The sequence below is a fragment of the Pseudophryne corroboree genome, chromosome 6, assembly GCF_028390025.1.
Source record: "Pseudophryne corroboree isolate aPseCor3 chromosome 6, aPseCor3.hap2, whole genome shotgun sequence".
Lineage (NCBI taxonomy): Eukaryota > Metazoa > Chordata > Amphibia > Anura > Myobatrachidae > Pseudophryne > Pseudophryne corroboree.
The window spans coordinates 619,571,662-619,599,175 of record NC_086449.1 but is presented as its reverse complement, the minus strand read 5'-3'; the positions used below and the strand labels follow the sequence as shown (position 1 = coordinate 619,599,175).

Genomic DNA, 27,514 nt, shown 5'->3' with positions numbered 1-27,514 from the left:
TAACCCTGACATGGCATCACACATCCACACATACCCCTGACATGACATCAGACATACCCACATACCCCTGACCTGGCATTAGACATCCCCACATACCCCTGAAATGGCATCAGACATCCCCACATACCCCTGACATGGCATCAGACATCCCCACATACCCCTGACATGGCATCAGACATCCCCACATATCCCTGACATGACATCAGACATACCCATATACCCCTGACATGGCATCAGACATCCCCACATACCCCTGACATGGCATCAGACATCCCCACATACCCCTGACATGGCATCAGACATCCCCACATACCCCTGACATGGCATCAGACATCCCCATATAACCCTGACATGGCATCAGACATCCCCACATAACCCTGACATGGCATTAGACATCCCCACATACCCCTGACCTGGCATCAGACATCCCCACATAGCCCTGACATGGCATCAGATATCCCCACATACCCCTGACATGGCATCAGACATCCCCACATAACCCTGACATGGCATCAGACATCCCCACATACCCCTGACATGGCATCAGACATCACCATATACCCCGGACATGGCATCAGACATCCCCACATAACCCTGACATGGCATTAGACATCCCCACATACCCCTGACCTGGCATCAGACATCCCCACATACCCCTGACATGGCATCAGATATCCCCACATACCCCTGACATGGCATCAGACATCCCCACATAACCCTGACATGGCATCAGACATCCCCACATACCCCTGACATGGCATCAGACATCCCCACATACCCCTGACATGGCATCAGACATCCCCACATACCCCTGACATGGCATCAGACATCCCCACATACCCCTGACATGGCATCAGACATCCCCACATACCCCTGACATGGCATCAGACATCCCCACATAACCCTGACATGGCATCAGACATACTCGAAACACTTAACATTGTATCAAACATCCTGTCATACCCCTTATCCTTATATGGAAACAGACATCCCCACATACCACTGAAATAACATCTGACATCAGCATGCATCTCTCCCACTCGGGAATCAGATTTAATAAGTCATAACTGCGCCTCATCACAGGGTGGTTATGACCCACACTGGAGTTGCAACACGCATGTTGCAGTAGACCAAAATCATATTTCACTGAATCATGGCCATTTGGTATAATTCAGTAGAATTTACATTTTGAACATTTTGTGGTGTGTACATGATCTGTGCGTCAATTCTGCCAAATCGTTCATTTAAAACAGGGGTGGGGAACCTTTTTTTATACCAAGGGCCATTTGGATATTTATAAAATCCTTCGGGGGCCATACAAAAATTATCAACTTAAAAATGAGCCTGCCCCCAGTAGATATGCCCCCAGTCAGTAGTTATGCACCCAGTAAATATACCCCCAGTCAGTTGTTATGCCCCAATAGATATGCCCCCAGTCACTTGTTATGCCCCATTAGATATGCCCCGTCACTTGTTATGCCCCATTAGATATGCCACCAGTCAGTTGTTATGCCCCATTATATATGTCCCCAGTAAGTATGGCCCCAGACACTTGTTATGCCCCATTAGATATGCCCTGTCACTTGTTATGCCCTATTAGATATGCCACCAGTCACTTGTTATGACCCATTAGATATGCCCCCTAGTAGCGACGCTATCACACACACATTAACAGAAAAAAAAAACACAATACTCACCAGCCCCGCTCCTGCTTCCGGACCGTTGCCCTCCGCCTGGCCGCTCGCTCCTCAGAACTATGGGAGAGAAGTCATGACATCTCTCCCATAACACCGCACAGCAGCACACGCACACTGCCAAAACCAGAAGCCGGAGCTCAGGAGAGAGCTCCGGCCTCCAATTGCTACTGAGGGTAAGAAGCCAGGCGCCCACTAGTAACAAAATCTCAGCGGGCGCCTGGCTAGGTGAGCCTGGCCGGGCCGTATCAAGTGGCTCTGTGGGCCTTATACGGCCCTCGGGCCTGAGGTTCCCCACCCCTGATTTAAAACAACATTACTGATGATCTTGTGAACATACTGTATAATCATTCAGGCCAAAAAAATTCAGTAGTGTGTACACTGGAAATTGGATGATATCAAGATCATTTCATTTCATAGAATTTTTTTTTTTTTTAACAACTTAATAACTAAAAACAAAACAAAACACCTTAATAGTACTTAGTTGTTATATAACGGGTTAAGTTGGGGCATGGCATGTTAGTAAAAGTTTATGTAGCTGTAACTGATGTGATTTGTTATCATCTGTCTGGGAACCATATCAACTGGCTCCAAGACCAAGAGACAGGTGGTCAAATAACTAAAGAGTATTACCTCACAAGTACTAAGCACCTAATAATTTTACAGGAGGCTCACTGAAGGCAAAGGTGTAGCTTTACTATGTGAGGATTATGACCTTGGCTTCGGGAATGTTTTCATGACAGCACACAGTACATATGTGCATAAAAGCAGCTACATGAACCTGAAACAGAAACATTTTGATGTACAGAATGAGAGCTTTGCTCATAAGTACTTTGGCTATCGCATTCACCCCTGTGCCTTGTATGACTTTCAGGGAAAGTCACCTGAGTCAAGGTCGCAGTGGCAATCTGCCTTGAGGTACTGAAGAGCTAAAGTGCTTTTTCCACACCATTGGTTCAGTACTAGTCAGACAGATCTCACTGAGTAGAGCTGGGAAGCTTGTGTCGTGGAAAGAATACTGATAGAGAACAAGGAGAAAAACTGAACAGACATCACAACAGAACATGGCAATATAGGTCCAGCTCAACACAGTAATAGTCATTTATTAAAGTGTCCAAATGCGCCACCTGCTTTACAGATGTTATATGTGCCTGTCTCCTTGACTATTCTGCAATACAGGTACACCACCTGATGGTCCGGCCCCTTTTTTAATCCAAACACATCACCATCAATGATACCACCGATAATCTGCCAAAACCGATAATACGGCAAGTGCTGGAACCAAGGGTCTTGGATTATTGGTGGTGTACCTGGACATACATGTAACAGTTGAAAATTGAGGCATCTATGAAGGTTCAAAATCTTGCATCATCTAATGAGAAAGGCGAGTAATTTGGGGTGTTCACTGGTACATGTGGGCTCAATTATATGGTGTGAATAGTTATTGGAGATTCATGTGGTGGACACAGCATCTCTAGGATTATTCCCTGTCTAATTCCATGTTTTCTGCATTTGAACTGAATAGAACACACGTGAGATGCAGTTAAATATGCTGTCAATGGCAGGGTTCCACCACCGGTGAATATTAGTTAATTGTGGACCATTATTCAGAAGGCATGACATACACGATCTACAGAATACATCAGAGAGCTCGTGGAGTTCATGCCCCGTCCTGTCGCTGCTGTAATCCAATCGAAAAGAGGACCTACACGTGGTTCCATACCTCTAGAACTCTGCCACTGATGTATTTGTTGCAGGTTTCACATTTAATCCCAAACTGAGCGTGGTAATCAGCCTCACAGTAAGGCACACCGTCTCTGTGGATGAGATAAAATATATATTTAAACACTAATATTTATTTGCAGTTGTCAGTAGACCCCAAAGACAAGGCACAGTTTGACATTTGCCCACCACGTTAATGAAATAATTTGCTGTTACTCAAAAAAACAGGGGGTCTATAGTATCAAGGTAAATACACCCGAACCATTCCAATTTCAGTGGGACAGTCCCCATTTGAAGGTTCTGTCCCACCTTCCCAATCAGGACTACAGATGGGACATGCCACATTTTACCCGTGATTGCAGGTATTTGTGGCTCGTTTGCCGTGACTATTGTGCCCGCGCGTGCTCTCGTGCACTGTGTACACACCTGCCATTCATAGGATGCATGCAGGCACAAATAAACGCACCCGCAACTGCACGCGGGGGATGAGCTAAGGGATGACACATCCATTCATTGCCCTGACAGCCCTGTGAGCTATGTTCCTGCTATGGTGTGCATGGAATTAAAAGGAGAATGAAGGGTGACCACATTGGATGTGTCGACCACGCCCTGCGGTGTGTGTCCAAACCCAATTATGCATGACCATATCCAGTTATGGTCCTGATTTCCACCTGGGAAAAGGTTGGTAGGTACAGAAATGTCCACATACACCTATCCTCAAATCACACCAAATAGTTGCATTCAGCACACCACAAACTTTGAGACTTAGCTGACCCATACCACTAATCCTAACTGCCTAGTCCAAGATGAGTGAACTAAGATGCAAGACTGAGGAGATACTGTAGCAGCACAAAGGAGGAAAAAAGTAGGAAAACTGAGGAAAAAGTTGAAAAATTGATGAAAAAGACAATACAATATGCATACATTCCAGGGTAAGAAGGGAAAAAGCTTTGATACGAGTGGCCCACGGCTTGTATCTTTATGCTTAATAGGAGACTTTATACAATTTCCTTCCACAGTATTCAGTGTGATACATGTACATTTCTATGTGTGACCAGCAGCTGGCTGCTGTATGTGATTAGTTATACTTGTCCCATGGACTCAGGGGCAATCTCAGGATTTACTGGGGGGTTCCGTATGTATATATATATATATATATATATATATATATACACACACACACTTCTATATACACACTCACACACACACACAACACACACAATCTTATCATTACTCACTTGCTGATATATTCCCCCGTTAGGATGATGCCACACGTCTGACACTTAAAGCAGCTTACATGCCACTGTTTCTCCAGCGCCAATAGTGACTGGCCGTGCTTGATCTCCTCCTTACACCCAGCACAGTCTGCATAATAAAAGCAGAGAGCTTTATTGCAAACATTTCCTTCCAATAGCAGACCAGGTGCACAATAGAGAAAAGCCTTGATAAATGGGAATGCATTATCATGTAAGCTTTAATAATTAACATTAGTAAATTCAGAGCTTCATAAGGTTTTCTTATTGCAATATTGTGGACGCTAGCAGACCATTGACAGTAGCTATCCTCTTATTGTTTGCTCCCATACTGGGTTGCAAGCTGAAACTATGACAATAAATGATTCCAATGTTTTCCCAGTCCCGCATTTATATTGTGAAGTGTCAACCAAATTGTGTGTTGAAGAAAAAACATTTCTCCTATCCAATATGTTATCAAGATTTAATTAAAATGTAGCTAGTCGCATAATGTGGTAACGTAGCACACACAAGGCTTTTCCAGAAGATACAGCTTTCATATTCAGTAACTAAGTTTTGATTCCCAGAGATTGTTGGATGTATTTCTCCTGCAGAGACGCAGCTCTTTCTGACAGGGTTATGAAGTCGTGTCTCTTTCCTGCTCAAAGCCAAGTATGTTCTGAAGCCTGACTGCCCCAGGTTTTCTGTCTCCGATCCCAAGTAGGCAAAGAGCAATTCCATGTAACTGGCAGTCATGCAAGTCTTCCAGATTAGGTTACATATTAGATTTTTTGCACTCTAGAGATTGCCAACTGAATTAAAGATAATAACACCCAACAAATGTATAGATATGTCCTATAGAGCCTCATCACAAAGCTACATCACAGTTCTTTTTAACTTTAAAGACATCTTTATCATGAAATAAAAAATTACGCGTTTGGTGAAATAAGGTGAGATAAAATAAATTGTGAAATATATTAGATTCAACGAATGGACAGAAATCAATGATACCTTAAATGATCCCCTCTGTTTTCTAGGCCCTTGTTTGTGTTTGCTAAAGCCTCTACTCCAGTGGTTCCCAAACTTTTTTGAATCACAGCGCCCTAGAGTATCAGAATTTTATTCTCGGCACCCCCAGGTCAAAAGTTTCTTATTGAGAACTTTAGAAACATTTTTTTTTATTAAGTAATTGTGTTTATATGTCCACATATTTTATGATTGGAAGCTGCTAACAGCTTTTTGCTTATTACATTGACCATAAATAATGTGAATTGGTCCTGGACCACCAATCCAAGGCACCCATGCAAGTGCCCCGATCAGTGCTGGCCCGCCGCATACGCGGGGTACGCGGTCGCGTTGAGCACCAGCCTGTAGAGGGCGCTGCTGCAGAGAGGGACTCCCTTTTTTAATCTGATCGGGTCCTGCAGGACGCGCTGTAAATCACAGTCCAGTGTGCGCCTCAGCCAATACTGAAATGCTATTGGCTGAGGCGCACACAGGACGAGTGACTCACAGCAGCGCGTCCTGCAGGACCCAATCGTTCCCCAGTGCCCGCCTCCCCAGTCAGTCACCTCCAGCATGTCCCCAAGGTACCTACTGATACTTCCGTCCTCCTTGCCCGCCAGTGCGCCGCTCACCACCATGCTGTGTGACAACGGTTGTCTCCCTGCACACAGCAAGATCACTGCCTGATGTAACATCATCGCTGACTAGAGGACCGTCCTCCTACCCCCCTTATAGAGATCCTGGGCAGGTACACTTTAAAAGCAAGTGCTGAGGAGGGGGAGCTGGTGCTGCCCTATGACAGAGGTTAAAAGGAATGTGCCTCTGCATGGCTGCCAGCTCTCCCTGTAATGTGTGTGTGTGTGTGTGTGTGTGTGTGTGTCCTTGTACAATGTCCCTTGTCACTATCTGTAACACACAATCTCCCTGTCACCCCTGCCTCAGTCACCCACCATCTCCCTGTCACCCCTGCCTCATCAGTCACCCGCTATCTTTCAGTCACCCCTGTATCCCCAGTTACCTACTACTTCCCTGGAACCCACTATCACCCTGTACCCTTGTGGGAACAATTTTGTGTGGCCACGCCCCTATCTTGTGAGATCACACCCCTTTTGTTGCCAGCACCCAAGGCACGCGCTGTCCCTTTTAAAAGTTTATCCCATCAAGGGGCGACAAAATTTATTTTTGCTTACCAAAAAAACCCCGGTTGGGCCGGCCCTGGCACCGATGCACCCCAGGGTGCCACGGCACACAGTTTGAGAACCCCTGCTCTACTGCATTAGCATCTAATGTCCCTTTCACATACAAATCCTGGGTCCGATCCAGGATGATGAACACGCCTTTCATACCGAGACAGGGATGCAGGAAAAACCCATATGATGTGTCGTGTGAATGGGTCTACCCAGTTTATGTGATCTGGGTCCGTGACCCTGGTCATGAGCAGATTTTTCCTGGGCCCATGCTCGGTGTTAAAAGTGAGCTAACAGAACCCAGGAACTCTGTTTCATATCTGGCTCAGACCTGGAAAACACTGGCCATGACCAGGGCTGCAGACCTGGGTCACATAACCCACACCAACATATCACATGCGGTTTTCCCAGGTCCATTCTCTATGTAAAAGGGATATAAGTGTGTGAAGCTAACTGGGCAGGCACCATCATACCTCCAGTGTCAGTGTCAAAGTATCACGCACAAGGAGATCATCAGAGCACAGATAAAGAACATTTAAATAGCCTTCAAGTTTGCATCTGAACATGTCTCAAATATACTAAACAATTTAATTGTTAGAAAGTATACTCTATAAAGAATAACAAATGTGACATTTTGCACCTACTGGAAAATGCTCTAGAGCCCTCACACTCTATATTATATACAAATAATTTTATGTTACTGAATCAGTGGTAAATGGCTGTAAAAATAGGATAATAAGGGGGGAATTCAAATGTTTGAAAAGTCGGTTGGGTGTCTGTTTTTTCCTGTCTATTAGATAGGAAAAAACAGACACCCGACTGACTTTTCAAACAATTGAATATCTCCCAAAGAAGTATTGGAGGAAGCGTATTTGAATTATGTGCCATGTCTCCTGCATTTATCTAACGCACAATATTGAGATTCCTATTGTTTTACCCAACACTTTCTGACAGAGTAGGAAAGAAAGCTGCTGCACTTGGTATGTAAGATCAGTGTGGCTGCTTCTTCATCTTCTTCAAACAATTATGTTTCAAGGGCAGGAGACAGAAATGGAAGGATAAGCAATGTCGACTTTTTCAATTGCAGTGTCAATGCCTCAAAGTATTGGTAGTGTATTCTCCCTGATGTATGCCAAAGGATAAAAGTACTAAGGAAATTGCTATAAAAAGTTATTACTTATTTATTGTTGTACATTAGTTTCACTCTTTCTACTAATTCATTCTCATAGAGTATTGATGTCATTTATTCTCATGGTGCCTTGGCAAAACAAAGTTTTTCTATGAAACAGGCTATAGTTTGGCTCAACATTAGTATACACCCAACCCAACATAAGTACATGACTGCTTACATTTATTTATAATGTATGTAAAAATGTCTACAGTCATTACATTGTGTCAGCTTTATCTATGAGACAGACAGGCAACAGGAACACAGTACAGGTTACCATGTGTAAAGGTGTGATTTGCAATCTAGTGACTGCTGTCCATGGTGCTGATTTTGCAAAACAGTCTGGACAGAAATGTTTGGTGGCCACCTGCATAAGATCTTATGGTGGGATTTATGAATACAATAAAGTTAATGGGGTTAATCAGGTTGCACGCAAGTCTGTTTTGCAGACTGATCTAGTGATTTTTTTTGTAATCTACACATAGAAGGAATTGCAGGCTATTCAGAGATGAACATATGCAGATATCCATCTGAATTCAAATGGATCTCTTGGCTGGTGTAGATGTGCACTGATAGTGATGGCAGTTACTTTCACAAGTTGATGGCTAGTAGCAGTGCAGCAGCATAGATGTGAGCAACTCTGCGTACAGGAGGAGATCTGCATTTATTTCAGAGCATTCAATGCAGCTGCTGGCTTGCGTGAGACTCAATCAGCCCGATTATATTATCTTTTAACATATCATTCCCTTTTTTAAATACACAAGTAGCACTACCACATTATTAGAAAAGCCTAGCAATGTGAGTAGTGCGCCCATTAGGGGTTTAGTTAAGGTGGAGCAAGTCCCATCACAGAGGGTATCACATGTTTAATCAACATTATACCACAGAACCAAAATATACCAGGGTGTATAAGACTTAACATCATCTTAGGTATTATGGATGCAGACATGTTCCGTACTTGCCCATGTTAACCAACACTGCATCCTAATCTCACCGGAATGGACATGCAGATGGAAAAACACCCCTTGAATCCGCTTAAAAAATGGATTAATGACTTTTACTGTGTAGGGATTGGAGAGAACATGAACAAGTTACCCATTAAATTATATTTATATGTCGTAGAAGTAGTTTTACATCTCTCCATTATAAATAATGATTTAAGACACTTCTTTCAGCATAAGGCGTACACAGTCTGTAGCTTATAAAAACTACAGTTATCATAAAACCAAACAGTGAAGCATTAAGTCTCAAAGTAGAGATCTGCAAATGATTACTTACTTGACCACAGTGGCCATACATAAGCCCAGAATTACTATGTTACTATTGCTTATATAGCCGTGATGCTTACACAACACATTGATCCAACTTTCTCACTGCAATATTTGGATAACTGGTTTCTACCATGCAGGACTCAGAGGCTACCCAAATGCTGCACTTACTGTATAAGGGTTATAGTGAAGAGCCCTAGATGTCAATAATTAAGAAAAAAACATTGTCTACCTGCTATAACCTTAATGAGTGCACTTTCTGAATAACTAAGAAGGTAAACAGGGGCAAGTGATGAGCAAGTTCCATATATCTATATACAACTCCAGGATCTAATTCTGGCCACATGTACTGTAGTATGTGCAGGCTCAGAGCAACTGTGGTTCTTGATAATCAGCCAACTGAAACTGATATGATCCTTATCAGCAATGTCAGTAAATAGAGAGAGATGAGTTGTCATATCTGCATGGTCATCTTCTGCCTTTACTAACAGGCCCCTAATTGTGAATGTATTCTGTTACTAGAAAAAATAGTATTTGCTGTTTTACTTACGGCTCGGCCCATGGATCTTGATTGGCTTGTCACTTACTAAAGATTTGGAACAATTCTGGCAAACACAATCTTTGCCTCTGAAGGTCACCTTGTCTCCAATTGGAAATGGTTTTCTGTAGGAATGTATATAAGGCACATAATTAGGAACAGAATCATATTGCCATCCTGTCTTGTTCAATATACAGACTGAGCACTGTGGAGATCCTGAGACTCTGTCTGTCCCATCTTACTATGGGGGTCATTCCGAGTTGTTAGCTCGGTATTTTTTTCTCGCAACGGAGCGATTAGTCGCTAATGAGCATGCGCAATGTCCGCAGTGCGACTGCGCCAAGTAAATTTGCTATGCAGTTAGGTTTTTTTACTCACGGCATTACGAGGTTTTTTCTTCGCTCTGGTGATCGTAATGTGATTGACAGGGAGTGGGTGTTTCTGGGTGGAAACTGGCCGTTTTATGGGTGTGTGTGAAAAAACGCTACCGTTTCTGGGAAAAACGCGGGAGTGGCTGGAGAAACGGAGGAGTGTCTGGGCGAACGCTGGGTGTGTTTGTGACGTCAAACCAGGAACGAAACTGACTGAACTGATCGCAGATGCCGAGTAAGTCTGGAGCTACTCAGAAACTGCTAAGAAGTGTCTATTCGCAATTCTGCTAATCTTTCGTTCGCAATTTTGATAAGCTAAGATTCACTCCCAGTAGGCGGCGGCTTAGCGTGTGCAAAGCTGCTAAAAGCAGCTTGCGAGCGAACAACTCGGAATGACCCCCAATGATTGCTGAAGGTGCTCATTTGCTTTCATTTTCTATCTTGTGCCTTAAATTATTACAAAGATGCAAACTCTTCTAAAGTTCTAAATATCAAATATATCTACAAATAAGTAAAACAGCAACAAAAAAGATTATAGCAGGTTTGCAGAGCCACCACAAGCAGCTTTTAGGTAGGTTGATTTTCTTTTTCATCAGATGTGTCCCCATACATTATTGCTGGAGTCATGCCAAACAGCCCCTCTCAGTCTACCAGGCTCCGTGCGACTGGCAGCAGGGATCTTTTTTTTGCATCTATTTACAGAAAAATGCATATTAGTCTCAGTGCGACTATGGCGCACCAGGAGACTGCACTGATTCATTTGATAGGTGACACTTACTGTATATCTGTGCGCCACTGAGTCTCTGAATCTGTATACATAGTGCTAAGATGCAGCAGCAGCTGCAGCTTTTTTCCCATGCCAAGTTCTGTTGTGCTACTATAGATATACAGACTCAGTCTCATACAAGTGTTGCATACCAAATTGATCAGCACAGTCTCCTGATAAGGCAATAAGATGTGCAAAAGACACTCAATGCTATTAGAGTCGCATGGGAGCCAGTGAGCGGCCAGGTGTCTCGCATCACATGCCATATTAAGGCTACTTCTATAAGGTCACATCTGTATAATTTGGTATGACAATATTTTATTTCGCAGTACGGTACATTTTAAGCTTAGAATTATTAGTACTATTAGAAACATTTCTATAACCTATTTCTTGAATGACTGCTCTTAGAAATTGAATTCCTGCAAATACTTTGTTACTGCAGAGCCTTTTGAGCCTGATGACCTTACTTGCTTCATTTCACTTAACCAGGGTATTGCAGTGATGTGTAGTTGCTTTTGACATTACTGTATGCAAAGATTAGTTACTTTATATTGTCATTTGGCCTGGTGTAGTACAGGTTTTCCAGAGTATCTGGAGCAGCCCAGGGGGTCTTGACAGCTGAATGGTGTTTCATGGACTTTACTGAGGTTTGATCTCTTTTATGGGAGTTGAATGTATGCACAGCTGTTCTGCAGAGCGACTTAAAATAGAAGGAGCACAGCTGCATTCCCAACCTCACCCCATTCTGTCTTTCAGTGCTCGTTGCTATCAAGTCATGTGAAATCCTTTTGTTAATTGCGGAGTTGCAATAAATTGCATGTTTATCTGCACAATATGGCAATATCTAGTACATGTTACCACCATTTTACTAAACAGAGTAACCAATTGATTGATTTTTGTAGAAGCCTGCAGGGTGCCAGTATGTGCATCTGTCTACTGTGCTTATATGTAAAGGCTAGGAGAAATCAATAGCCCCTGAGCTCATCTGCAAACCTCTACCCAGGCCAGAGATGGCATGCATTCAGAGCCAGCTGCCAGCTACTTCACTCATTACGTGTCAATTGATCCAAGGCAAGCTCTGCATTCAACACATAAAACACTGCATAATCTTCTAGTGGAAATTCCATGACCCTATCTGTGATAATAGGTGACAGATTCCGATCCATCACACCCATTTTAAAAGATATCCAGCTACTTTACGAAGTATATCAGCATTTTATCCCTTAGTTGGCAAGCTCTAATTTCCATTCATGACCTGACAGTCGGGTGATTCTAGGTCCTCCAACGATTTGTGATACAAGCAAGCCACCAAATGAAATACCATAGTCTTCGCCTTAAGCATGGTGTCACACAAACTGTTTAAACACTATCATTTTTAAATAAGAAAAAGAACAATTTCATAAATGCTCAATCCCTACTGTGACAGGTTGAAGTGCAAGAGAATGATCAAGCAGCATGTTCAAAACATAGGGGTCTATGTACTAAGCACTGGAGAGAGATAAAGTACCAGCCAGCCAACTCATGACTGACATGTTACAGGCTGTATTTGAAAAATGACAGGAAATGGTTGGTTGGTACTGTAGGTCTTTCCACTTTATCTCTCTCCAAGGCTTAAGCTGCCCATACGCCTACAGATTTATTGTCAGATCTTGTAGGTTGGAATGAAAACTTGGTAATGAATGAGAGCAAATTACTATTGACCATTTGCGCCCGAAAACTATAAACAGACAAAAATGGTCAATCAGACAAATTGGTTAAATCCACGTCGTTTTTGTCAGTTTTACGGCATTTAGGAGCAAATGGCTAACTGTCATTTGCGCTTAACAGATTTTCATTCCAACCGTCCACATCTGACAATAAATCTTTAGGTGTATGGGCAGGATAAGTACTTAGACCCCTTGATCACTTGAAAGTGTCATGCTTCAACCTGCCTTTGCGCTTTTGCAGTTGAAACTACTATTAGCCATTACACCGTCCGCACAACATCTCCTTACATTTGCAGGTGGTCCAAGATGCTTTCAAAGTAACTAATATAACACATTTTGTCTAGGCATATTAATCTATCAAGATATATGACAACTGATTGCCCAAGCAGTAGCAATTTGTCCAGCATTACACTTTGCCACCCAATTCAGTGTCTCCTGCTCCTTTTGATTGCAGTGTGGCCCAAGATTCACATGTGACTTACTGCAGCACTACCTCAAGTAGCTGATCTAATGCAAATGCACATTTTGACCTGTGAAGTGGCACTGGACTACAAGGAGCACCCAAATCACCCAAATCAGTCCAAATACAAGACACTGGTCTCTCTCCATCCTCAATGGGTGGGAATATATAATAGCTGTACTTAAATCCTATGTAAAAATGTACATACTGCACTACTCTCTAGCCTGTCGAGAGCTTGCAATGGGCCTGCTGGTCGCAGAATTCCTCTCTTTCAAACCCTACTAACTGCATTGATGTCTCAAATAACTAAAAATTTGTTCAAATATGTTCTTGTTCGGATATGCTCTGATTTGTTCTCTGTATATTGTTATGGCTATATTACTATATTATTGTTATATTAACTTTTATAGTGTCTAGAAGCAAGTGAAGTTGGCAGTATGTAACTGTTTTTGCTTTGTGTGCCCCCCCCCCCTCTCTTTTATTATATAATCTGACCCTCCCCCTCCTTCTTATTATTTGTCTCCGTTCTATAAAATTCAATAAAAACTTAATCTGAAAAAAATTATATATACAGTATATATACATATATATGTTCTTGTGTTAGTATGTAACAGTGTGTACATTTTACCTGCACATGCTGCATACAAAACATTTGGGGTGATACGTCCGTCCAAGGGCGGAAATGACTTCCCCCGTAATGAAATCTCTGCAGCTGTCACATCGGGTCCCATAGAGCTGCTGGTAGTCTCGGGTGCAGATATACTCGCCATTCTTAAAGAAGAAGCCAGACTGGGCCAGATCACAGCCGCAAACTGTGAGCCAGAAAGAGGATGCACAGTTCAGTTCACTTGACACGTAAATTGGCAAGCCAATCCAAATAATACAGATATTAATATAAGTAAATTCCACTACTGTCATCAAATCCCTTAAATAAAATGAAAATGTATCTTTGCAGACTCTAACTTATCAATAAAAGCAGTAAACACGCACGTTCTCATCAAATCATAACTCATTTCCAGGAAATCATTTACCTGGCTCTTTAACATGCATGAAAAATGCATGATATATTGATTATGCTGTCTAGACTAATGCAATGCTGCCATTACACTGAGAACATTAAGTATTGCTGAATAATGTCATTCTACAATTAGAGGTTTTCTAGATTATGTATAAACCGGAGCACTGGGATACACTGAATAGTAATGATGTGTTCTTGGAGTATTAACATTTTCGGACTGCTTACACTGTGGATCTCTCACAATACTGCATACATACAGTATACCACCTATTTCAATAATTACATTTAATAGCACTTGAATAGTTTGTAAAATATTTAAACAAGAATATTCAGGTAAACTATATTGTACAAACAATCACATTGCAAAAAGGTAAATGAAATATAACATGGCAAATGGTACAGTATGGTCACAAGGAAGAAAGAGGGGGAAGTGGCTATAACTAATACAAGTAGAAGTGTGTCTTAGTTCTATAGCTTAGTGGGCGATATGGTTAGGAGCAAATGCATCTACGTCATTCTTGTCAACATTCAATGTTCGCCATACAAGAGATCCATGAGGGAAAGGCCTGGTGGGAGGGAGACACAGGGGGCATTGTACTGTAAATTGCACCCTCACTGCTGCAATTGTGGCATTGTCCACTGGGGGGTTGCAATGACAAAATTCATACCAAGAGAGAACCCCAACATTGGGAAGTCTCTTGGACACACTGGGAGCATAGGTAAGTATGACCTATTCTAGTCAAGAAAGCATATGTCCATTGGGGAGTGATATATAGATGTGTCCTCTACACCTAGTGTATTTGCGCTGTATGGTGCGAGACATCCAGCATGACTGAGATGCTCAAATACTGGTAGTTCAACTGCATCGGCTGCAGCCCATAGAAGTCAGATAGGGCTGACGAGGTAATTGCAGCCCGGTCTGGCAGTCCCTTTTATACTGGTCCCTGCGGCCGTGGCATTAAATCCCCAACTTGTCACCCCTGACCGGGGTACCTTGGAGGAGTGGGGACCCCTTAAATCAAGGGGTCCCCCCCTTCAGCCACCGAAGGGCCAGGGGTGAAGCCCGAGACTGTCCCCCTCCATCCAAGGGCGGCGGATGGGAGGCTGATAGCCAAGTGACAAAATAAAGAATATTGTTTTTTGTAGCAGAACTACAAGTGCCAGCAAGCCTCCCCCGCAAGCTGGTACTTGGAGAACCACAAGTACCAGCATGCGGGGGGGAAACGGGCCCACTGGTACCTGTAGTTCTACTGCAAAAAAAATAACCAAACAAAAACAGTACACACACACCGTGAAAGTAAAACTTTATTACATTCATGTACACCGACACACACATACTTACCTATGTCGACACGAAGTGTCGGCCCTCTTCACCAGTAGAATCCACGGGTTACCTGTAAATAAAATTATACTCACAAAAATCCTGTGTAGATCGGTCCTCTTCTTAGTTTGTAATCCACGTACTTGGCAAAATAATAAAACGCAAAACCCGATCCACGCACTGAAAGGGGTCCCATGTTTACACAGGGGACCCCTTTCCCCGAACGCCGGGACCCCCCCGTGACACCTGTCAAAGAGGGTCCCTTGAGCAAATCATGGAGCGCCACGTCGTGGCACTCTCCTGATTGGCTGTGCGCGTCTGAGCTGTCAGGTGGCGTATAGCACATAGGCGCTCCATTATATTCAATGGTGGGAACTTTGCGGTCAGCAGTTAACTGCGAGTAACCTCAACCGCTGACGCAAAGTTCCCACCATTGGATACAATGGAGCGCCTATGTGCTACATTGTATCTCGAGTGCGCCGCCTGACAGCTAGTGGAGCCCGGTGCTGGTGTGAAAAATACGAGGGACCCCTACGTCTTTTGTCCCCCGTATTTTTTGCACCAGGACCGGACGCAGAGCCCGCAGTTGTGAAAATACGGGGGATCCCCTGTCATTTCTTTTCCCGTATTTTTACAACCATGACCGGCTCAAAGAGCCCGAGGCTGGTTATGCTTAGGAGGGGGGACCCCACGCATTTTTTATCAGGGTTTTTTAAACACTTTTGTGTAGTCCATGAAGTTGAATCCAGGACGTACACTATCCGTCAATTGGTCCGTTTTTTGACAGCGGGACTGTCGAATCCGTTTTTTTATTGAATATGTCAAATTCGGATCCCAGCGGGAGGGTGTCTGACTGTCGAATTAAAAAACGGTCGAATTCCAGCCGGAATTCGACCGCAATTGCATATACCCCTAGGTGTATGAGGATTTATCTGTAGTGCCCATTCATAATTATAAGGCTACTGTATATGTAATATTGGCAGGGTCTTAATGCAAGGATGGTAAGGAAACAAGTGGGCAGCCACATACATAGATTAATAGTATTTCATCCTCGTACTACGATCTTATTTGGCTTAAGCCAGAAGCGTCAGTTTACTTTTTTTAGACGGAGTAAAACAATTTTTACTTACACATTATTATTTAAGCTGAATAAGATTACAACTAAATGAAACCTACATTTTGTAGTCAGGACATAGAATTTTTTTAATAAATGAGATTTAATTTTTTATAAAAATTCTATGTACTTGCAGAGGGAATAATTCTAATTAAAGAAACAAATCAATAAAATGGAAAACAAGATTAAAACAAAATTAATTAAGTATACATTTGTGAACTGGAAAAGACAATTTGATAACATTACTAATGCGTGTATATGCCAGAAGTTAAGACACAAAAAACACTGTAACGGAATACTACGATTATAATTATGGCAAAGGACGATAATTGGCATCGGTCACCTGATAATTTTCAATCATGCACTTCAGTGAAACTTGATTCACAGAAAGAAGTTTCCAACCTCTCGCTATCAGGAGCTGATTCAGAGTTGGCTGCATTAGTGGCCCGCAGCGCAGTTCGCAGCATGCCTGCGCAACCTTACACATTGTGGGCGCATCCCGGAAGGCGTGTGTCCGCGGGGCAGCAACGTGGTGTTGGGGGGGGGGGCATGGCGGCCCAAACGGCGGCAGGCCGGGAGTGCTATCGGGGTGGCTGCATGATGTTACAAGCAGTCGCTCCGCTTAAAAAAATGTTGGCGGACAACCTGCCAGTGCAGCCTGGAGTCAACCTTAATTTGATGCGTCCGCAATGTCATTGCTGATGCATCGGAAGGTGGCCTGTCCCACATGCTGGGCTGCCTTGCCCTGGCACGTGGCATGTGAGGAGATGGACACAGATCTGTGTATGCAGTGATCTGTGACCATCTGAATAAGGTCCTCATATTCACCCAGCTCTCAGGATTTCATGGACACGCCATGCCTAACCTAAAAGCCACCTCAATCTGGCAATGGAAAATTTGACACAGAGAAAGAAAGATAAACGTCACCCAACAGATCACCGTGTAAAACACGATAATCCCAGGGGAGAATTCATTAATAGTGAGTCATTTAGCTAGAGAATTAAAAAAATTGAGAACTTTTAGTGTTAGGGGAGTCTTTATCTTTTGTAACCTTCATCGTGGTCTTATGTATTCATACAGAAATAGACTTCTTTAAAGTGCAATCTGCAGGGCATAATGTTTGCATTTCCATCCCACAGATACCCTGAATGGTCTGGGAATGATTGGCAACCAGGTACAAATAAGTTTCTGGTCAAACTGTCTGTGGGAACATTATTAAACCTAAAAGCAAGCTGATTCTACAGTATTTATTTAACACTATTCTTTAAAGAATTTTAACGATTAGTTAAAAGTAACTTGAATAAGATTGACTGCTTTATGTTTTTACCAAAAGGATAAAAAAATGATACAAGACCTACTGTAAAAGCTAATGATTGGTCGACACTCTTAAAGAAGATGATCAAGAAGTCCATCAGTGAAAAAGGATTAGGTGATTAGCGTAAGTATGCTGTCGCTTCTCGGGGGGTTTCAGGTGAAAATGTAAAGCGATACTAACATTAAGCGTAAAGCATACCGGGGTTTACACTTAGGTGTTGATGTATCAAGCAGGGAAAAGAGTGGAGAGGGGGACCAGTGGAGAAATTGCCCATACCAACCAATCTGTTTCTACATCTCATTATCCAGAATGTACTTGAGAAATTCAACCCTAAATCTGATACATTCTATGGACAACTTCTCCACTGGTCTACTTCTCCACTCTTTTTGCTTGCTCTATCAAACCCTTAATGCTAGTGACGCTTTACACTTTAATCTACCACTTTGTAAATATAGGGGCTCATTTATCAATGAGTGATAAAACTCATTGTGGATGATAAAACTTGTTGTGTATGATAAATGGTGCTCTAGCCAATCAGATCCTGTCATGTGTTCAGCTCCTGCCAAAATGACAGTTGGAAGCTGACTGGCTGGGTCACTATTTATCATATGCAATGAATTTTATCATTCACAGTGAGTTTTATCACTAGGTCCTTTGACTAAGGTAGATAGTTATTATGGTATGTTATCAGATTATCCTACAATTAGATCAAAAGAGATATTAGCATTTTATTACAGGAAACGTATACAAATAATCTATTGTGAAATATTTATTAAACTGCTTAACTAGTGATCACAGAATTATAACTATTTTATATTTATTAACCAAAATTAACTAAGATACATAAATACCCAATGAATTTAGACCGATATTTACAGGCTCACATTAATTAATTCAACCATTATCTATATTTCTGAATAGCATTCCGTATAAGGGAAACATTAAGCTTAGATACGATTGATTGCTCTGCTGCAAGGAATGTGTGACAGGAGAAAAATGGTGTTTGTCAACTGCGGACCCAATTAATTGATTTGTTGCCACTATGGAGGAGGGGTGGTAATATAGAACAGCTGTAATGGAGGAAGGAAAGTATTTGGATATTTATACTGTTAGTCAAACACCGAATGTAAGAATGAATATGATAAACTTCAGGAATTTCATTGTGTGATTTATGTGTTAGAACATGTGTGACTGAGGAGTAAATTTGTCATCTCTCTAAGAACTAAGCGTAATATGTGGATCTCTTAACTACCTGTTATACTCTGGATTTTCGGTAATCCTTTTGACACATTTATGCTATGGGAGAATAATTCTTGGATTAGTGACATTTTGTCATAACGTGTTGTAATTTTGTATTCAATTTCACACTATTTATTACTTTTCGTGCTTGTAAATTATATATTATGACACGTTTTTTTATCCTGTAGCCATTTGTAACAATGCTTTGCTCACAGGGCTGGAATCTTCCATTGATCAGATAAAATATGGCTTACAGTTTTACATTCACTAAATGATGTGTTTATCTAATATATATCTATTTATGTCACAAGAATATGACAAATTTGACCAATTTATACATGAATTTTTCGTAATATTGTAAACACTTGTAAATGATAATATCTACAACCCTCCATTCCAATAGGAATGTTAGGGTCTCCTGCCCTGTGCTGCCACGTCGTCATGGCAACCGGGAGACAAGTGCTAGCGGAGTGGCCTGAGCGCAGCTGATACTCCGGTTCGGGTCTTTTGCTGTGCAGTGGTTACAGGCTTTGTGCACGGCAGGGGATCCGGTGCTGGTTTTTGTGCTCACAGTCTGTGAGGTCTGAGTGGGGCGTGGACAGCACCTGCTATATAAGGCCTCTTCTCAGGTTAAGCAGATGCTGCTGAATCTTTGTTGGTTAGTCAGTTCCTGAAAGTTAGCCAGTACTGTGTAGCTTTGTATTTGTTGTTGCTTACTGCAAATAGGCCTTGGGGTTTGGTACTACACTCTGCCAATCCAGACCTAGCAGTAAAACTGGAGTCAGTCGTTTAACTTGCTGGGGTTCTTTTGCTACTCTGTGAACTTAGCAAGTTTGCGGCTGTATTCTCAGACTTGCCTGCCTAAATCCTTTCTCATTGTGCAAGGTGTTCAGGTATCAGTTTAGTGGCAGTAAGCTGAACCTGTGCACTGCAAGTGAGGATTAGGATTGTGGAGACTCTCCTTGTGTCTATCATTCCATCTCTGACCAAGGAGTTTACTGCCACACCCGTTGGTAACCCTTTAGGGTTTTGCTGTTGCCCTTAGCAACAGCATTTCGGGTTCTCTACGTATTAAAACACAACATCTTGCTTTTTCCATCTGAGCATTCCTAATACTAGGGAGACACCCAGTTTCTTAGCCTCTGGGCTTCTCTGTTCACTTTGTGTTTATTTTGTTACCCTATCACCTTCTGTGTACGTAATGTCATATTCCCCAGTCTGTCTGTGAGTTCATTTGTTTTGCATCCCTATCCGTTCAGACACCAGTACATTCCTGCAGGCACTGGTGTGCATAACAGTTCAGACACCAGTACATTCCTGCAGGCACTGGTGTGCATAACAGTTCAGACACCAGTACATTCCTGCAGGCACTGGTGTGCATAACAAGGAATAGGTAATTGAATTGAAAGAAATATCTATGGATGTGATAGGCTGATGTCTTCATACAGTATTTTTGTTCACAGCTACACCTCATGTTGTCACATATGTTATATTTCTGTGTCTCCTCCTGTGATCCACAGTGAAAGGGGGTGCAGAGACAGGTACAAAGTATGCGGACTTGCTGAGGAGCCCCAGCCATGTCCCCATCAGTGCGTGCTTTTCCCAAAGCGTCGGTGAATATTTTATACTAGGGGTAAGCAATGTTTTTTCTTTGGGTGCCAGGTGCTCAGGTGCCACCCAGGTTTGTAACTAGTGGTGTGCTAGCGGTGCCTTACCCACAGCGCAAATGCACTGTGGGTGCAGTACTGCCAGCAGCTCCGGCACGACCTCGCTTCCGCAACCGCTGCTACTGCCACAACACCTAGGCACCCGGCTAGTCCTCTGCCTGCCTGCCCGCCCACCAACTCGCCTACCTGCCAGTCTGTCTGGCTGCCCGCCACTATCAGAAAGTGGTGAAACCTGCTGTCCACTGGCTACTGCTTGCTACAGCAGCACAACAAAGTTTATTTGTGGCGAACGTGACGTCAGAACGTGCCTCTAGCAGAGAGAGGAGCTGCACACCGGAGGAACAAGCAGCTCCTTTCAGGAGAAGATGGAAGAAGGCTGGGTAATTAAGTTTGCGGCAGGCTGAGGTAGAAGCAGTGGTGCAAGTAGAAATATTTTCTGAGTGGTACCTCTTCCTGCAGTCTAACCTAACCTTCCCCTCTCCACAGCTTACCTCTCCAGCGCAGTGGTGTGTTCTCGTTTGGGATTCTAGATGTCAGTATTCTGGTGCCAGGATGGTGTATCTATCCAGGATGCTGATGTCGGCATTCCACATAGTGTAGGAATTCCGGTGTAGGTATTCGGACTGCTGGGATCCCGACAGCTCATGGACATGTGTCATCCTGCCATCCTGCTGCCATTATTCTTTATGGTGGTTGTAATCAGGGCTGGTTCTACATATCCTCTGGTTACGCAGCCGAGTAGGGTGCCACATAGAGGAGCGCACCTTATCCTGCCCGCAAAATGCAAATTTCAATATACACAGTGGCAGCAACTGTGACACAATTGCTTGCACAGCACCGCTCTGTTCTTACAAGGGATGGCACCTTTGGTTGGTGACGTCATGATATCACGTTGCAATACGCAAAGAGGGCTGGGGCTGGCTGGATGCTGCAGGCGGGGTCCAGAGGAAACTGTGCTAGCCATGGCAGCGATATTACCTGCCCTGGGTGCTCGGAGTTGGCAAGCTCCTCATACTCAGTAATCCTCAGTACTCATAAAAAAATAAAAAGAGAGAGGGGGGGGGGGGGGCTGAGGTGGCAGAACTGCCCATTACTTTAGATCTCTCCAAACCTGCAGGGTCACTCACACTCACTGAGTGCAGCGTCAGCACCACACTCCCCAGAGTCTCTCTCAGTACTTAGTGTGGGTGGCCACCATGACAGCCAGGACTCAGAGGAGCAGTTGCAGACAGTCTGAGGTGAGGCAGTGTTTGTGACTGAATGTATACAGCCGTGTAATTACACCAATGCCACTTGTATGTATTATTTCAAAATTGTAATTTCAAATAATTTATTATATATGTATGGTTGGTGATGATTGGTGTTGGATACTAGATCTGAGAGCAACTGCAAATAAAGTGAGCTAATACATGGCCATGCTTTTGCTTTTATCACATGGCCACCATTTATGCACTTTAAAATGTTCTGCCTGTATAGTCTTATTTATTCCATCATCCATGTGGTGCCAAAATCTATATATACGCTTACCAAAAAATGTATGCTAGGGCCGGCCCTGGTTGTGGTTGTGATAGTATAATTCGTGTGTAAATTAAAGAGCCAACTGTAGGCATATAAGACACTGGGGGTAATTCAGAGTTGATCGCACAGCAAATTTGTTAGCAGTTGGGCAAAACCAGAAGGGGGGGGTGGGGGTCAGTTATAACATGCGCAGAAAGAGTTAGACTTGGGTGGGGTGTGTTCAAACTGAAATCTAAATTGCAGTGTAAAAATAAAGCAGCCAGTATTTACCCTGCACAGAAACAAAATAACCCACCCAAATCTAACTCTCTCTGCACATGTTATATCTGACACACCTGCAGTGCACATGGGGGGTAATTCCAAGTTGATCGCAGCAGGAAATTGTTTAGCAGTTGGGCAAAACCATGTGCACTGCAGGGGGGGGGGCAGATATAACATGTGCAGAGAGAGTTAGATTTGGGTGGGTGTGTTCAAACTGAAATCTAAATTGCAGTGTAAAAATAAAGCAGCCAGTATTTACCCTGCACAGAAACAAAATAACCCACCCAAATCTAACTCTCTCTGCACATGTTATATCTGACACACCTGCAGTGCACATGGGTGGTAATTCCAAGTTGATCGCAGCAGGAAATTTTTTAGCAGTTGGGCAAAACCATGTGCACTGCAGGGGGGGGCAGATATAACATGTGCAGAGAGAGTTAGATTTGGGTGGGGTGTGTTCAATCTGCAATCTAATTTGCAGTGTAATAATAAAGCAGCCAGTATTTACCCTGCACAGAAACAAAATAACCCACCCAAATCTAACTCTCTCTGCAAATGTAATATCTTCCCCCCCTGCAGTGCACATGGTTTTGCCCAACTGCTAACAAATTTGCTGCTGCGATAAACTCTGAATTACCCCCACTGTCTTATGAAGGGTCTTTCATTTTGTCCAAAATGATGACTTATAAGTAAGAACAGAATTTTGCATTAACTGTACTTTTGAGTGACAATTGTTTTATTAGAATTGCCCACGATCAGATTCTCTGAATGTGGGGGGACGACCAGCACAGGACTTGTCTGCCCCGCATGTCTGACCATACCTCCTTCCCCCGCACAGGTGTGAAAGCATTGCATGGCGGCGATGCTTTAGCACCCGCCAAGTAGCTCCCTGCCTGCGCAGCTTAGGCAAGCGGCTACCCACCATGTTTTGAGTCACAGCGGCTGCGTGTGACATCACACAGCCACCGCGGCCCGCCCCAGCAGCAGTCCGGACACACCTGCCTTGTCTGGACCGCGTCCCCCAAATGGCGTGCTAACGCCTTTGGCATGCCCCCTCCTGCCCCTTAGCCACCTCTGCCTGTCAATCAGGCAAAGGCGATTGCACCATTGAGATGTTTTCACATCTCACTGCGTGCGCACAAGAGAAAGGGCTTCAGGGTGTGATCGCTGTTGTAGCAGCGATCAGCCCTGAATCAGGCCCAAAGTTCATACATCAGACTTGTTGCATAGTTGTTTCGTCAATGTGATGGCTACGGGATGCAGTCAGTATGCCAGCAGTCAGAATCCTAGCACCAGAATCCCAACACACGGCCATAATGTCAATGCCGGAACTCCGACAGCAGACAAAATGCTGACACTGGAATTCCGACAGCCTAATCGTAAGTATGCAGGGATTGTCAGTGTTAGCCCGCGGAGGGGAGGGGTTTAGGATTAGGCTGCAGAGAAGGGAGGGTTAGGGTTAGTCTGTGGGGATGAGGAGTTAGGTTTAGGCAACCCAGGGGAGGGTTAGACTGCAGGAGAGGGAGGGTTAGGTGTAGGCTGTGTGGAGGGGGTTAGGTTTAGGCACCACTGGGGAGGGTTAGGCTGCGGAGAAGGGAAGGTTAGGTGTAGGCACCCCATGGGAGGGTTAGGCTGCAGGAGAGGGAGGATTAGGTTTAGGCTGTGTGGAGGGGGTTAGGTTTATGCACCACTGGGGAGGGTTAGGGTTAGGCTGTGGAGATGGGAAGGTTAGGGTTAGTCTGTGGGGATGAGGAGTTAGGTTTAGGCAACCCAGGGGATGGTTAGGCTGCAGAGAGGGAGGGTTAGGTGTAGGCTGTGTGGAGGGGGTTAGGTTTAGGCACTACTGGGGAGGGTTAGGCTGCGGAGAAGGGAAGGTTAGGTTTAGGCACCCCATGGGAGGGTTAGGCTGCAGGAGAGGGAGGATTAGGTTTAGGCTGTGTGGAGGGGGTTAGGTTTAGGCACCACTGGGGAGGGTTAGGGTTAGGCTGTGGAGATGGGAAGGTTAGGGTTAGTCTGTGGGGATGAGGAGTCAGGTTTAGGCAACCCAGGGGAGGGTTAGGCTGCAGGAGAGGGAGGGTTAGGTGTAGGCTGTGTGGAGGGGGTTAGGTTTAGGCACCACTGGGGAGGGTTAGGCTGCGGAGAAGGGAAGGTTAGGTTTAGGCACCCCATGGGAGGGTTAGGCTGCAGGAGAGGGAGGATTATGTTTAGGCTGTGTGGAGGGGGTTAGGTTTAGGCACCACTGGGGAGGGTTAGGGTTAGGCTGTGGAGATGGGAAGGTTAGGGTAGTCTGTGGGGAGGGGAGGTTAGGTTTAGGCACCCCATGGGAGGGTTAGGCTGCAGGTGAGGGAGGGTTAGGTTTAGGTACCACTGGGGAGGGTTAGGCTGCTAGGGGTGTAGTATGCCGGCGACCGGGCTCCCGGTGACCAGCAAAGCGGCGCCGGGAGCCGACCGCCGGCATACCAACAGCGTGGCAAGCGCAAATGAGCCCCTTGCGGGCACGCTGCGGGCACGGTGGCGCGCGTATTCTCCATCCAGGGGGGGCGTGGACCCCCACAAGGGAGAATATCTGTCGGTATGCCGGCTGTTGGGATTCCGGCGCCGGTATACTGTGCGCCGGGATCCCGACAGTCGGCAACCTGAAGACTACCCGGCTGCTAGAACGGAGGGTTAGGGGGATATTGGGGGAGGGTAAGTAAACTTACCCAGACCTGTTGGGATTCCCTCTCATCTGCATGGGCAATTATTATTTTCCTGGTTTATTACACAGACCTACAGTAAGAGCAGTATAGGGCAGAGGAGCATACTGGAACTATAATTCCGTGGCTACAGCAGGGTTACATGTGGAGGCCTAGAGAGTTCAGCATATTTCATGATCTTTGCATTGGGTACCAAAAGACTTTAGGGGAGATATAACAAACCTTTGAGAGAGATAAAGTGGAGAAGCTGCCCACAGCAACCAATCAGCTAATGTCATTTTAGACTGTGCTAGTGAAATGATTGGTTGTTATGGGCAAGTTTTCCACTTTACCTCTCTCAAAGGTTTAATACATCTCCCCTTTTGTCCCGACACTGTACAACCTCTCTTCACACAACTGAAGAAACCAGATATACTTTGTATTCTACAGCTATCTTTTCCTGCACAGATCTGAATAATGGCTAAACTGGAGTGCAAATCTCAGGGGTTTAATAGACAATGCACTTTAAAATCAATAAAAGCCTATAAAAGAAAGAATAGGTAGTGATGTATATGAAAGATTACAGCTCAAAGTCCCCCCTCCTTGAAGTCATAAACTGAGGGAGGCATGCTGCACAGATCAGGCAGGATTTAGTGCTTACTAGTCTGTCAGCGCAGAGCCAGGGGTCGGTGTAATTCCCCCCTATGCTCTGTACACTTTCCATCATAGCGCTGTGCACTGCTGCCTGCATCAAAGGACCCAGGAAACCTGGCTCAGCAGCAAGTCAAATCATCAAGCGTTTGTTCAAGATCAATCCTGCTCTGTAATTTAATTAATCTCACTCACAAAGTACTTCTTTTAGTAGAAAAATCATTGTAATATTGCAGACTATGATCACAATGGCTGAGACTAATTGATAACTAGTTTTTATTTCATCCTTATTAAAATAATGATAGATATGTGCATAGCTATTTCATTATAGTTCTATTCATGCCCATGAAGTTAGTTATGCAGATAATTACAACGTCACACCCAGCTTGCAGCAACTCTGCCCAACAAAACACAATCAGGCCTACTTAAAAACTTTCCACTGCCAACTTAAATACAATGAGATATAGCAGCAAGACACATGCACAACAGAATGCAACTTGTCACAATGGGTCTAATTCAGAGATGAAGCAAGCCCAATGTTTACATGCATCTTCAATGTTTTTGGATCTGGGCACGTGCAGAAGCGGCACTGCCCATGTGCAGATACAAGGCTCCGATGATGACTGCAGTGCCCCAAACGCCACAGCTTGACTGACATGTAGCTAGTATTTGGTGGAGCATTGCTGAAAATGGGGGCATGTCAGCCTTGTTTTCTGGGAGTGCTGAAACCAGTGGCTGCGTCCTTGGACCCAGCTCAGTTGGCTTCAGTAGCATGTATTTTCTGTCCATCCTGAGTAACTTGTGGGTTACTCAGATGACCGATGTTCACACAGATGATCCAATGCTGCAACTTCGGATGAAGCAGTGAATCAGAGAGGCCGGCATGATGCGTCTTTTTACACAAGATACCTCCTGCAGCATGAGATTATTATTACACAGCTGCAGTGAACAAATATGCAGCATCTGTGTGTAATGCATCTATCTCTGTATCAGGCCTGATGTCTATTCTGACAAGAACATAATACCCAGATTGCAACTGCTCAAGCACTAACCATGAACCATGAGTCAATGAAGACGATTCTGGGGTTGATGAAGAGTTGAAGGCAAGTCAGTTCTGTGAAGGTATTTTGCGTGAGACAAGCATATGCAACTGTGGGCAGTGCTGACTCGTACACAACGGAGTGGCATCTCTATTTGTGGTAAAGGAGTGTAACGGGGTAGTAATGGGGTGTTTGTATATAGGATAAGTTCAGCTAGGGCATGTCAATGGAATTAGGCTACGTGCCGTTGTATGAGCGCGTAATTAGGCTTATACAGACAGAGAATAGAGCTGGTGAAAGTGTGCACTAATAATTATAACGTTTATGAGACCGACCAGCCACAGAGATGCACACACCTCAACATACATGTAAATATAGGAAAAAAGGTGGGATGAGGGATGTGTAGCGACCACGGTGTCAAAATGACAAGTGTAAAATTGGCAATTATATTAAAAAGTATTTATTAAAGTACAGATATACATAAAAGAAACATGTAAAAAAATGGGACAACAATAAAAACACAACTGAACTAGTCTAAAAGCCCTTAAATGATTATATAAAACTACAATAAGAAAAAG

At 43.9% G+C, this 27,514-nt stretch overlaps 1 protein-coding gene across 8 annotated transcripts in view; it reads right to left on the bottom strand.

Moving 5' to 3' along the window:
* ABLIM3 (actin binding LIM protein family member 3) overlaps positions 1-27,514 on the bottom strand; it is a 313,166-nt gene that overhangs the window by 82,549 nt on the left and 203,103 nt on the right. For all 8 annotated transcript variants that reach the window (XM_063928094.1, XM_063928089.1, XM_063928093.1 and 5 more), the window contains exons 3-6: positions 13,746-13,929; positions 9,827-9,939; positions 4,655-4,781; positions 3,418-3,511 (exon numbers count right to left, since the gene is read on the bottom strand). In XM_063928094.1, the coding sequence (XP_063784164.1) occupies positions 3,418-3,511; positions 4,655-4,781; positions 9,827-9,939; positions 13,746-13,929 (518 nt within the window). The remainder of the gene's footprint in view (positions 1-3,417; positions 3,512-4,654; positions 4,782-9,826; positions 9,940-13,745; positions 13,930-27,514) is intronic.